The sequence below is a fragment of the Nothoprocta perdicaria genome, unplaced genomic scaffold, assembly GCF_003342845.1.
Source record: "Nothoprocta perdicaria isolate Ctin4 unplaced genomic scaffold, notPer1 scaffold_12, whole genome shotgun sequence".
Lineage (NCBI taxonomy): Eukaryota > Metazoa > Chordata > Aves > Tinamiformes > Tinamidae > Nothoprocta > Nothoprocta perdicaria.
Genome location: NW_020454316.1, coordinates 1076854 through 1089947, shown reverse-complemented (window position 1 = coordinate 1089947; position 13094 = coordinate 1076854). Strand labels below are relative to the sequence as shown.

General features: G+C 54.3%; 1 protein-coding gene across 1 annotated transcript in view; it reads right to left on the bottom strand.

The window, feature by feature from the left end:
• PKD1 (polycystin 1, transient receptor potential channel interacting) overlaps nt 1–13094 on the bottom strand; it is a 56740-nt gene that overhangs the window by 19474 nt on the left and 24172 nt on the right. The window contains exons 15-21 of the mRNA XM_026053896.1: nt 9458–13080; nt 8275–8421; nt 6547–6690; nt 5105–5384; nt 3704–3920; nt 2392–2542; nt 1342–1494 (exon numbers count right to left, since the gene is read on the bottom strand). Of these exons, the coding sequence (XP_025909681.1) occupies nt 1342–1494; nt 2392–2542; nt 3704–3920; nt 5105–5384; nt 6547–6690; nt 8275–8421; nt 9458–13080 (4715 nt within the window). The remainder of the gene's footprint in view (nt 1–1341; nt 1495–2391; nt 2543–3703; nt 3921–5104; nt 5385–6546; nt 6691–8274; nt 8422–9457; nt 13081–13094) is intronic.

Here is a 13094-nt window from a genome sequence, read left to right as displayed (position 1 = left end):
AGAACCACCCAAGGACAGCTATTACTTAGGAAGCAGAACCTACTCAGGGGTTTGAGATTCATTTTTTCCCCTCACCAGAAGAAGTTTGTTCTGATTTTTTCCTCTCCCTCACAGGTAAAATCAAAAGATATCAGCACTGACTGACACTTCTAAAGGAAAGGATATCCTTGAGTTCTTTGCTCTTCTCAAATAAAAATGGTGACATAGAATTTCCCAAGTATAAGTTTCTCATTCCAATTCAGAGCACAAACTAATCCTGAAAGATCAGCTTTTCTCACGTGACAAAAATTCCACTTCTAGACCTGAACTTCCATCACGATATCAGGTTGCAGGGCAAGAGCCTGGGTGAGCGAGAGAAGCAAACTGAATTAGCGCAGGAACGGGAGGTGCAAAACCCCAAATCCCTGAACACAGGGGAACAGAAAGAAGTGATTTCTGAGGTTCAGAGACACTGAAGCAAATGAAAGAGCAGCAGAACAGGGACTCTGTGGGTGGGACACGGTAGTTTGCCCATCACTTGACAGGCAGCCTCTTGCCGCCGAGCAAGGTTGCTGGGCTGGCTACGGAGCCAAGATCCACCAAGGCCAGGGTACCCGACGCCAGTCCCACGGAGCAGAGACTTGGGCGGTGGGGAAGGCAGAGCACGCCAGAGCACACTGGCTGCCCACCAAAGCCCTGCACGTTATATAACTGGGCTCTCTTCCCTTTGCCCATCTGACAAAACACATAAAGCTGCTCCTAAATCCAGGAGTCAGCAGCACTGCGAGCTCTCAGCGCGGCTGGCAGGGAACATGACCCTTCCAGTTGTTTCCAGTAGAGCAGTGATTCCAATCCTGTACTGCAGAAACAGGGCTGGAAGGAAGGTCAGTCCTTGGCTTTGCCCTCTGCTCAAGGCAGGCCCAGCTCTACCTCCTGACAGGGTCCACGCTGTCCATGGATAGTCTGCAACTTTGCTCGTAATTTAGTCCAGTGCTTCTCTAACTTCCCAAAGCTGAGTCTTTCTTACAGTGCCCACCTGCAAGCTAAGGGACCTGCATGCTAGCAGGCTACCACACCAGACCTGGCGCGAGAGAAACCGCAGAGTGCTCGGGGTCTTGCTGGCAGCACGGCGTCTCCTCACTTTAGCTTGTAGCCTGCCAGCTTGAGAACTGATGACACAGGCACTTAGGAAACCAACAGAGAAACCCTAACAATACCAAAAACGACAGGAGTCCTCCCCATAAGTGTGTGCAAGGGAGACAGGGAAGCAGAACAAGAACAGGAGAGACCTCCCCTGTGCTTATTGGCATAAAAGTCACACGTGGAGGAGTTGAAGGGTGGAGGTGGTGATGGGGAACGTACCGTGCACTGAGCCAAGGCAGCTGAGATCTGCTGGATATCATCAACCGTGTTCACATTCAGCGAGTTCAAGGTTTCTGTGATATTGTTCCGAGTCCAAGTCCGGAGTTCAAACTCATTCCCAGTCTCAGGTTCCAAAAGCATCGACCGCTCGTACTGAAGGGGATCAAAGCAGGTACAGTGAGGAAAAGGATCAGGTGGTTTCAAAGGAGGGGTGCTGTGCTGAAGTCACCTCTTTCCTGCACACTACATCTCTCTGCCCTGCCTCTCCCCAGAGGCTGGTCTAACGAGCTGGGTCTTCAGCAGAACTTCCTCAACTACCCTCCTGTGCTCCAAGCAGTTATCTCACCAGCCTGGCAGTTGTCAGCTCCGTAGAGCAGCCCTGTGCAATTCCTGCATTCCAGACTTGCAGTGGGCTCTTACAGGGCAGGAAAACAGGAGCACAGACCCAAACTCTTGCCCTGACTACAGCAAAGCACATGGAGGGTGGCCAGAGCCCTGCTTCAGAGAGGGGTGAGAGGGACCTTTCATCACCCAGGAGGATGAGGCTCCTGCCTTGTGCGCAGTGAGGACAGAGGGTACTGCCTTTCTCCCAGGAGATCTCAGCACTCGAGTGGCTATAGGAGCTGCCAGTCCTGCTAAGATGGAGCAGGGAAATTCTGCTTGGGGGAGGTGGGACAATTTGGGCCACGATTTCTGTTTCTAAAGGTAGTGTTTAGGCTTGTGGTTGGCACTAACAAGGAAAAGCTGGCTGAACGTGAGGGCAGAAATACAGGCTGCATGGGGGGCTGCATGGCAGGGCTGCACTGTCTTCTGCTGCTGCATTTTGCAGCCTTTCTGCTTCCCCTGGCCATCGTGGGTCTGCAGTTTGCTCTTTCTTCACACATAAAGATAGCTGCAGCCCAACTCCCAGCTCGCACGTACACCGCTATACACTAAAAGCTGGAGCATTAGTCACTTCCTCACATCACTGGACAAACTGTAGCCAAAGAGCAGTGCTGGGGATTGCAAGGGCTTCTGGAGGCCCCGCTGGGGCTGAGACTGGTGCTTTACCTCATTTAAGATGGTGATGAGAGCCAGGGAGTACTCAATGACCTGCTGAGGGTCCCCCTGTTTCACCAAGCCCTGCAGCACGGTGTCAGTTTGATTGTAGAGCCAGTGCGAGAGGCTGGGGAAGCCCTCGGGTAAGCTGATCTCCATGGAGCTGCCAAGGAAAGAGGCATCTGGCTTAAACACAAACTGCCAAAAGGGGCTGAGGGAAAAGGCAGAATCAGCCTTGCAGCTGCGGAGGAAGGAGGAGGGAGGAAACGGGTGCTTAAACAATACAGGCAACATCACTGATGCTCGCCCTGCTGCCCAGCTTGCACCAGCTGTGCATCCCTACGGGAAGAGGCCTGATTCCCTGAAGGTCCAGCTCGGTGAAGTGGGATCTGGAGGACACACGTGGGCGCCTTGAGCGCAGAGAAACCCTGCGTTTAGCCTGATGGGGCAGCAGGAGCATTTGAAAATGCCTGTCAGGGAGCCGGGAGGAGCTGGGCCGCTCTTGGCTCCGCTCCCTGGACCGTATGGAGCAGCTGGGCCGCGATGCTCCCTGGGCCGCGATGCTCCCGTGCAGCACCGCGGGCTGCGGCAGCGCCGCCGGGACCCGCGTGCAGCGACGGGACCGCGAGGTGGCCTCGAGGGGAGCAGCCGCAGGACAGAGAGCGGCACCAGGCACTGCCCGATGGCCCGAGGCTCTTGGTGCCTGCGTGGGACCCGCCGGGGAGCGAGGAGCGTCTGCGGGAGGGGACTGTCCCCACGGAGCCCCCAGCCCAGGCGCTCTGCACTCTGGTGACACAGAGCTGCTGTAGTCCCTGCAGTGGCACCCGGCCACGCTTGCACCAGTGCCAACGCTGACAGACTGTCCCTGGAGCGATCTCGATCCAGAGCAGGTGGCAGAGCACAGCGCGTGTCATGATATGGGACACGGTCCTCTAAGACCCATGGCCGTCTGGCACGCGTTTGGCTCTCAGTCACTGATCAAAACACAACCGCTTGCAGCTGGCTGGATGCAACAGAAAGGGCAGACATTTACATTTCTGCCTTTGCCACCTGTGAGCTGAAAAACACAGAGATCTTCCGAGAAGATGATACTGTGCTGTGAAAGGGGGTGGCCAGGGAAGCAATAACTAGGGACAAAAAAGTGTCCCCTTGAGTGATCCCGTGCCAAGGCTGGAGTTCTCTGCGGTGCCCATGTCCTGAGCCGAGCCTCTGTCCCCTCTTGCCTCCACAGAGCCCTTCAGGAAGGGGGCCCCACGGCTAAGCCGAAAGACCAGGACTCAGGCTGCATAACCGCGGAGAAGCCACCGGTCAGCGGCAGCCTTACCGGTTAACGGCCACCACGGTGGCTCCCAGCTGGTCCTGCACGAGCACGGCCACGGCCACCCGGAAGCCGCTCTCGTGGAAGCCGGGCGGCAGGAAGGCGCTGTGCTCGGCGCGGCTGCCCTTGTACACGCAGAACTCGTCGTGGTGGCCGGCACGCCGGCGCGACGCCACGAGGATGAACACGAGCGGGGCCGCCGCGTCCTCCGTGTCCCGCCAGCCTGCAAAGCAAACGTGCACAGAGCGTCACGGGGGCTGCCCGAGCTGCCCCCGGCACCCACAGGGTAACGCCCTGGCCCTGCTTTGGGTTTTTCGGACGTTGAGGGTTCGAGGGGATTTGGGAGAGTTCACAACCAAAGCAAAAATCAGAATAATTTCACTGGGCTTCAAGGAGCACTGACCAAGGGCAGAGCCGCTGTAAACCCTGCACAAGCCCATGTCAGGCAGTGCAGAATTCAACAGCTCGGGAGCGGGCAGGAGCCGAGGCCCCAGTGCCCCGCGCGGGGCCTCGGGGCTCCCCGGGATCGCAGCGCCGGGCGGGAGCTCGGCTGGAACCCGCTGTGTGTCTGCGGGAGACGCCCGCGCCGGGACCAGCCCGGGGCGCCTGTTCTGAGAATTCCTTAACCCTTAAAAATAGTTAGCCGCTAAAATTCCCATCACTCCAGAGACGTGCAGATTTCATCATTATTCCCGGTACTCCAAACACCCCACATGCTACAACCTGTCATGCCAAACACAGGTCTGCTTTTCCCTGGGCTAAGCTGCACTTTGGTGACACTCACCCCAGCACCGGAATTTGTTGTTTCCTTGTGCCAGGATTTTGTGCCCCAGAAAGCATTAATGTGCAACACTAATCATTTGAAGAAATAAGGTTTTCAGAGGGACTTGCTCCTTGGCCCAGGGCTCTAGGATGTCAGCCAACCCATTTTTCAAATACTAGACCGGCTGCTGCTGTCTGCAGCTGAGTGAAAAGGTAGCTATGGATGGGAACATGCAGCCTATAAGGCAGAGAAGTCCCCAGTGCTTCATCTTTTTTTTCTTCTCATGTCTATATAATTCAGCTTTAGGCACCTATTTTCTTTTTCCTGCAAACACCCATTTCCTTCCACATCTACAGCCCTGGACTGGATATGACCATTCACCTCCATGGACTGGGCTTTTAAAAAAGTGCTAGAGTTTTAGACGGCTGCACAACCCGGGCACACAAAGCTGCTCAGAGCGCCGAGCTTTGGGAGCTGGAAACGGAAAGATCCATTTCTGACCTCAGCCCTGGGCAGCGGGATGCTAGGGTGGGAGTTCAGAGCAAAGAAAGAGTACGGGGACAAGGACAGGGGCAACTCCCCGGGCACGAGAGAGAGACTTGCAGGTGAAGAAGCACCCAGCGCCGCCGTCCACGCGCGCTCACCTGTGCACTCAAAGTGCACCTTGGCCATCAGCGCCCTGAGCGGTCCCTCGGGAGACAGGCGGCAGGATCCTCCCACGGGCGGCTGGTTTGGGAGCAGGTCGATGGAGGCAAACCCTTCCTCGCCGGTTGTGAGGTCTGTGATGTGAAGGGTAAAAGTATATCCCTCCCCATCCTTGAGGGCCCCTTGCCTCAAGACCAGGTTCATTCCTGTGTCGCCAGTGGAGGTAGTTTTTTTGTCCAGGATGAGTGACTTGTTCTTAAAGCTGTGTGCTGCCCATCTCTACAGACATGAAGAGGGGAAAGACAGGAAAGGTTTTCTTTTAATCTGAAGTTACGTCCCTGAAATGTTTTCAGATTGAGTCTCTTATGAAAAATAACAGATTTCTGGTGGGAGTGTCTGCCAAATTTGCAGTTGATAATTCTGCTTTAGTCTCGTGTGCTACGGCAACAAGAACTGGAAAGTTTCCAAAATGTCTGGTGGGAATATTTCCACCGTGAGATCTAGTTTAGTCTTTGAGATTACATCACCGCCTGACAGAATATTTCTTAATACAGAACACAAAATACAGGAAATAAATTAAGTAGTGGCGGAGTCTCCACGGGATACCGTGTTTTATACGCTGCAAGTTGAACGTGTCCTGGATGGTTACTGTTAATAGCATGAACGAACAACCGCGATAACAGAGGAACGGCTCGAGAGCCGGCCACCAAATGCCATGCAAGTCCCCGGGGGCCACCCAGCTGAGCTCTCACAAGGAGACTTCCCTTAGAAAACTGGTCTCATTCTGGGGAGCGGAGGACACCGTGCAGTGCAGGACAGCAGGGATGAGAACAGAGCAAACAGTCCCTGCTTGACCCACTGGAATACTGTGTAAAATGCCATCCCGCATGGAGAAGACCCTTAATAGGTGTCAGAGGAAGGAGTGGCCACTGTGTGAGAATCGCTAGCCTCACGCAGGCTTGCTCTGAACATGACCCAGGAAAGACCTGGCACGTCAAGACATGGACAGAGGAGCAATATGCCGCGTGTCCCCCAACCTGCAGGCCCACACGGGCACAGGTCTCTCCCTCAACCCAAACACGCAGGGCAGGGAGGGCCCTGCTCAGCTCGTGCAGAACACGGGACCTGATTCATAGGCACCCACGGCATCCTGTGCGCTGTCACGACGTGACATGACAGCACAAGGGAGCCCCAAACCCCAGCTGGGCAGGCCAGGCCAGGCCTGTCTTCAATTCCATAAGGCTGCGATGAAGAGATGGGCACAGGCCGGCCTTCCTCCCCACTCAGGCAGACCCAGCTGGCCACTCTCTCTAAGGGAATTCAGGTCCAGGACTCTACTTCCCACATAGCTCTTTCCACCCTGTCCTCTTGAACTCCCCCTTCTCCCTCGAGTCCGGCAAAGGTGAAGGAAAGATGGTCAGATTTATGTTGATGACGTTACCCCGAGTTTGGAGTCGTTGTGGCAGTTCTGGCAGGTCCCCTCCAGGTAGACATAGGAGCTCTTGCTGACCTCGTAGACGGACTGAGCCTTGCAGGACACGCACTCCAGGGACACGATAGGGACCCCTCCTCTCTTGATGAACACCTGCGAAGGAAAGGGAGCCGGAGGTCAGAGAGGCTGGCGCAGAGCAGCAGACGTGCAGCAAAGCCAGCAGGCAGCCCCGCGCCTGCTTCCTCAAACCCACCCTGTCCCGGCCCGGCCGCGCTAAGGACACGGCGGAAAGGACTTTCTGAAGGGTTTCAGCGTACCCCTGAGCCACGTTAGGCTGCTTACACCGGCCACGGCAAAGCGTCCTCCACCGACAGGCTACACCTTCTGCCTCCTCACTTTGGACATCGACCCAATGCCGAGAGGGGCCAATCTAGGTAATCCGTTTACATTTAACGACTTAAATCACTTTGACAATGCCCCTCTGGTGCCCTGATGGAACCCGCGCATCTCAAGACGTCCCTCCCAGCTCCCCACAGAGCACCCTGTGGGTGCTGGTCTGACAGACACGACGACTCTTGCACTGGGACTCCTGTGTTTGGTTTAAATTCCTTGAATCCCCCGGGAAATGAGGCTGTCTAGCACTTGACAGAGCCCTCTGCCCTGGCACAATGAACATTCTCAATTCAGAGAAAGGCAGGACTGAAGAGACTGTTTAATATGGCAGCCTTTTAAAAGGGGTGAAATATTCCACAGCACTAAGCCGGAGAGCAGTGAAGCTTCATTCATTCCTACAGTATTTGCAAATTTCCTATGACACTGGAATCATTGTTTTGCGCTCATGCATGGAAACCAGATAGTACGGAATGTCCTTGAAAGACTATCAATTTAATTTTTTTTTTCCTCTTTTTATCCTCCAGCTTTGGTATAAAACCCAGGCTGTAAGAGTTTCCACTTTCAGACTAACTATATCTCTAATTGCCAAATGCACCGCGATGAATGTTTCTGACATAAACCATAAGTGCTGTCGGGCTGCAGATGCATCTAGCATTAGGTTTGACATAAACAACATGCACTTAAAAAGATCTTCTCCTAAAAAAAAAATGTTGACAGTGAAATCTAGTATAAAGGCACGGAAAGCTCTCTCTGGGCAAAAAGCAGGAAAGATCCTGCTGCTGTGAAGCGTGGAGAGGCTGGGACTGCACCGAGCGGGGCTGAGCACTGCCCATGGACTGCTCTGCTCCACGGGCTCTGTGGACGGCTACAGCAGGTCTCTGCCTTCACACCAGCACACCCAGCATCTGTGGCCAGCACAGTTCAGGGCTGGGGCATCCAGAGTGAGATTAAGGCAGATCTAAAGGAAGGAAGAACCTAAAAGGACTTGACAAGACAAGGAAGAAATGCTGCCCAAGACAACCTGAGATGAACAGACCACTGCAACACCCGTGTCTACTCCTGCGAAGGAGCTGGACCGAATCAGCTATGGAGCCCAAAGATGCCCCTACGTCTCTCTGTTCCCCTTCTTTCTCTTGGGGTTGCTCTCCCCAGGAGAAATGAGCAGTGGCTCTGGGATCAGGCCGGGGGAAGAAGCTGGTGGGAGTCACCTTTGGTGGGGACACCCTAAAACAGCAGCCCTCTGCTCTAGAGCCTTCCTTAGGAAAGGGGCCCTGGGCTTCCCCGCTGGCTGTGCCCAGCGGCGGGCGCGCACGGACGGACACGACAGTGTTCTGGGGTACGTACGGTTTGGTTTGTTGCCTCGCGACTCATACCGGCCTTCCAGACAGTGAGGTCGAATGTATACTCCACATCAGCTTCTAATACAGCTTTGGGAATGGTGACAATTCCTCCCATGGCACTGAAATTCAGAGAGCACCCTGCAGCCGAGCTCTGCTTGCAAGGAGAAAAGAACTTTCAAACTCTCCTTGGTAGGGGTGCACATGGGATTAGTCCACAGCCCCACCACTCAGGTCCACCCCAAGCCAAGTTACGGTTACAGATCTTAGCTCTGCAAAGCCACTGCCAGCGGTGGGAGGAACGGGGAGCTTTCTGGGCAGCAAAGCACATTGTCCCAGCTGTTGGGTTAGTAAATAGCACGGGCGACACGCCTGGGTTTCAGCTGAGTTTCAAGTTCTTTCTTTACACCAAATAATGCTTTACCCAATAGTTTATAAATATTATAAAAAATAATTTGAACAACACAAAAAGATGATATGAAACTAAAAGTCTAATCCACACACTCCACCTCATTCTGCTTTATAGGTTTAAGATGAAAAGCAGGGGCCTTTTATAAGCAAAATAACAGTGTTCAATTCTTAATGTTCCTGAGGAGCATCTCCCATAGAGAAGTGCAGGCAGGGCCCTTGCCCTGTTATCACTGCAAGGCAAGGCCACCTCTGCGTGTGCAGAGGAGAGGAACAGCGACCTGCTTGTGACCACAGCCACCACTGTCTGTGACTGCTCCGCCACAGCCCAGCTTCGGGCTCTGCTGGGACCAGGGGCATCTGTAACTACTGAAGGGGAGGGACTGGACCGACAGCCTCCTGGACCCCGGCTGGCACCTCTGACTCCTTCACGTTATGGAGGCAATTGCACCAAAACTGTGCACCGAGAGCCAGGTCCATGGAAGCAGCAATGTGAACGCCACAGCACCCAGTACAAGCACTTGCAACATGCACAGGGACAGACCGCAGCGCTGCGCTGCAAGAGACTGCACCCCCAAACCCCAAACCCAGCGATTTTCGTGCCATCCCCCCCCAGCTGGGCATTGGGCAACCTCTGCAACCCTCCTTCCAAACTGCTTTGTTAGAGGTGCTCACACAAGATGCCCTCAACACCATTTCAACCCAAACACGTATGTCAAAGCTGACATGCAGTTTGCACTCCCGAATGAGCGTGCTCGGTGGCTGTGCACAAACGCTCTTACCTTGGAGGAGGATGTACAAGACCACTGGTAAAACAAGGGAGTCTGTTCACCATCATCCAAGTTGGGATCGTAAGATTTCTTCCCATCCAAGACCAAGTCCTGAGTTTTGGACCACACACGGTATGAACCCCCGTCAATGATAGGGACCAGTTTACTCGGTATCACGGTCACATTGGCAAAGATGCTTTTGGACAGCGGGGTATCTCCAAAGGACACGATGAAGACGAAACAGTAGCTCCCGACTTGCAGGGCGAGCCTGGGTATAACAAGCTGGGGCCTGTTCACGTCGACGCTGGGCAGACGGATCCTGCTGGAGTCGTCCAAGCGCAGGCAGCTGGGTGCGCGGTAGATCTCCCACAGGTGCTCTGTCTGGTATTTGATGCAGCCTCGCAGATCGATCTGTGCCTCCAGGTAGTTCCTCTGGGACCGTTTCATGACTACCTGAGGGGGCAAGGCTAACTCCACCTCTGGCTCTTCACACTCCAGCACTTTCACCGTGATGGTGAGATGGGCTATGAAGAAGCTGATGAGATTGGTGGCGTTCACCTCCACCAGGTAGTCCCCGGGGCTCAGGTAAGAATAGTTGGCCACTGCCACTGTAGTCATTTGAGTGGAAGAGCCATCCCCAAAGGTCCAGAGGAACTCAACGCCCCTGCCACTTGGCACCACTGTTGCTTCAAACAGCGCTGTCCTGTTGACAAAAGCGTTGGAGGCAGCGAGGGAGACTTGGACTATGGGGTCCTGGACCTGGATGGTTCTCGTGACATTGATGCCTCCCAAATCGTTAAAGGCGTAGAGGCGAATCTCAAGCAGCCCTGCAGCTTCTGGAGTGTAGGAAACACTCTCTCCTGCCATGGTGACCACAGAGCAGCCCTGCTCTTTGCACAGGGAGAACTGCCAAGAGAAGGACACACGAGAGCCGCTGCCCACCTGGGCGCCGAACACCTTCTCCGTGCCCGTGGCTATGCCCTGCTCGCAGCAGTTCAGGAGCCGCACGTCCCGGATGGCCTCCAAGACCGCGATGAGCACCTGGGCATGGGCGATGCTGATCTGGTTCTGCACTGTCACAGTCACCAAGTAATCGCCGCTCTTGGTGAACTCGTGTGTGTACCTGGACCCGTTGAGCACCACGGAGTAGTCCCCACTTATGCTCACCAAGTAACTCACAGAGGTACCCGACAACATCTTGATCACAAAGGTAACCTGCTCCCCTGGCTCTACCACCTTCTTGCTGGCAAAAACCTCCAGCCCTTGAATTCTGTCCAGCACAGAGATATTCCTGCTGGCCAGAGCCCAGCTGATATCATTGGATGCATTTAGATAAACGGTGTAAAATCCAGCTGTAGGAAACATGACTGCCACAGACTGGCCGGTCAGTGTGCCATTTGGCATGTCCCAAAGCCAGGTCACGTCAGTCCCCTTCTGCAGCTCTCCCTCAAATACCACTGTGGAGCCTGATGACACGTACCTGCAGTCCGGTTCTGCAGTCCCTATACTCAGGCCCTCTATGGGCTCCTCTACATGGACATAAATTGTTGCATTGGTGGAATCCAGCTTGTTTTCTGCTCCAACGATGACCTCTTTATCTCCAGGGCTTTGGAAGGAGTGTATGATAAAGGGTTCAGAGGTAACAAGAGAGAAGCCATCCTCCAGGAACCAAGAATATACGACGCCAGTGCCACTGCTTATGGTGGCACTTATGTTGACAGAGGCATTAACAGCAGCCGGGTTGGGGAAGGCAGCAGGTTTCAGAAGGCCAATGCTTTCAATGAACTCCAGTGTCCTGTTAGTGGTTGCGCACCCCAGCATGTTAGTGGCTTTCAGATACACGGTGTAATTCCCAGCTTCTGCGACGTTCAAGGAGAAGGTTTTCCCGGTGAAGGTCTGCACAGCGTTGCCATCCTTTTGGGCTACCCAGCTGTAGGAGATGTTCGTCCCCTCCCTCACCACTGCCTGCAAATGGAGCGTTTTGTTAGTGGGGAAATAAACATCCTCCAGTAGGTCACTGCTGGCCACCTGCAGGCCTTCGATCTGCTCCAGGACATAGACGTAGATGCTGTCCTGCAAAGAGCTGATCTCGTTCTCCGCGGTCACGATGACATTGAACGTGCCCACGGACCGGAAAGTGTAGGAAATGGTGGAGGAGCCTTGGATGGGAGTGCACCGGTCACACAGGATCCAAGAGTAGCGGATGGCGCTGCCAGCCACAAGAGTGGCCACGAAACTCACTGAACCGTTCAGTGGCACCACGGTCCTGCTGGCATTGACGGTGAGCCCCTGGAGCCGAGGTTTCACTGTGACATCGAGCCGGGTCTCGTTGAGGCTCACGTCATTCTCGCCTGTCACACTAATAGTGTAGCAGCCCGTGGTGTTGTAGGAGTGGGTAGTGATTTGGCCAGGCTGGGTAGTGCCATCTCCAAAGTCCCAGTGATAACTTACTTTGGTTCCATTCATGCTGGCAGAGAACAGGTAGATCTGGTTCAGCTCCAAAACCCTGGTTCCGTTATGTTCAATCTTTGCTACCCCAACAGGCTCCTGGACCTCCACGAATGCTGTGTCATTGTTGAATGAGACATTGTTGGAGACAGTCACTGTGACCAGGAAGACCCCCGTGTTCTTGTAGGTGTAGCTGACCTCAGTACCACTTGATCTAGTGGACTCGTTGTTCCCAAAATCCCAACGGTAGCGGTACTGATAGAGCGGCACGGCACTGACCTGGAAAGCGATCTCCTCACCAAGCCTCACAAAGTGCTTGGAAGGAAGGAGCGTGACGTTGACTATCTCTGGCTCCACACACACACTGGTGAAGTAGTGAGCCTTGTTAAACCTGCTCGAGAGCGTCAGCGAGAGCGGGAACGTCCCGCTGCGGGTGAAGTTGTGCATCACAACAGGGTCCCCACTGACGGTGACGTTGGACGAACCATCCCCAAAGGTCCAATCAAAGATATATTCCTCAGGATTCCCTGTCACATACGCTGTGAGCTGTACATCCGGATGCTCGAGGATGCAAGAGGTAGGCTCTATTTTGAGTACTTCCAGGACAAATATCCGAATAGGCACAGCTTGGGAGACAGAGTTCACAGGATTCACAGCTGTCACGTTCACAGTGCAGTTGATGTCCTTTACGTACATGTGCTCCACCACGGGCACGTAGCTCCTCAGCACGGTCCCATCTCCCATATCAAATATCCAGGTGATGCCGTCCCCGGTCTGCACGGAAGCATTAACGGTTACAGCTGCACCCAGCTCTGCTGCCTCGTCTGCCGAAACCCGGAGCCCAGTTATCTCCTCAAACACTTGGTAGCACTCAACTGTCTCCACGCTGCTGATGGTGTTGTTCACTGTCACGGTGACGTTGTACACCCCTCTTTGGGGGTAGCTGTATGTCGCAGTAGGCTGGTCCTCCGTGAACACTGAGGACCCATCCCCAAAGTCCCAAGCGTAGACCACGCCATAGGGAGACGGCAGGGGACTGGCTCTGAAGGTGACGGGACGGTTCACAACTAGGACATCCTCATCTGTCTCCATCTTCACTTCAATCAAATAACTGTGGACGTAAACTGGGGCCACATGGGTGAGGTTCTCAAACTGGTTTGAAACTAGAACCATCAGCGCATATTCACCTGCACAGGAAGAG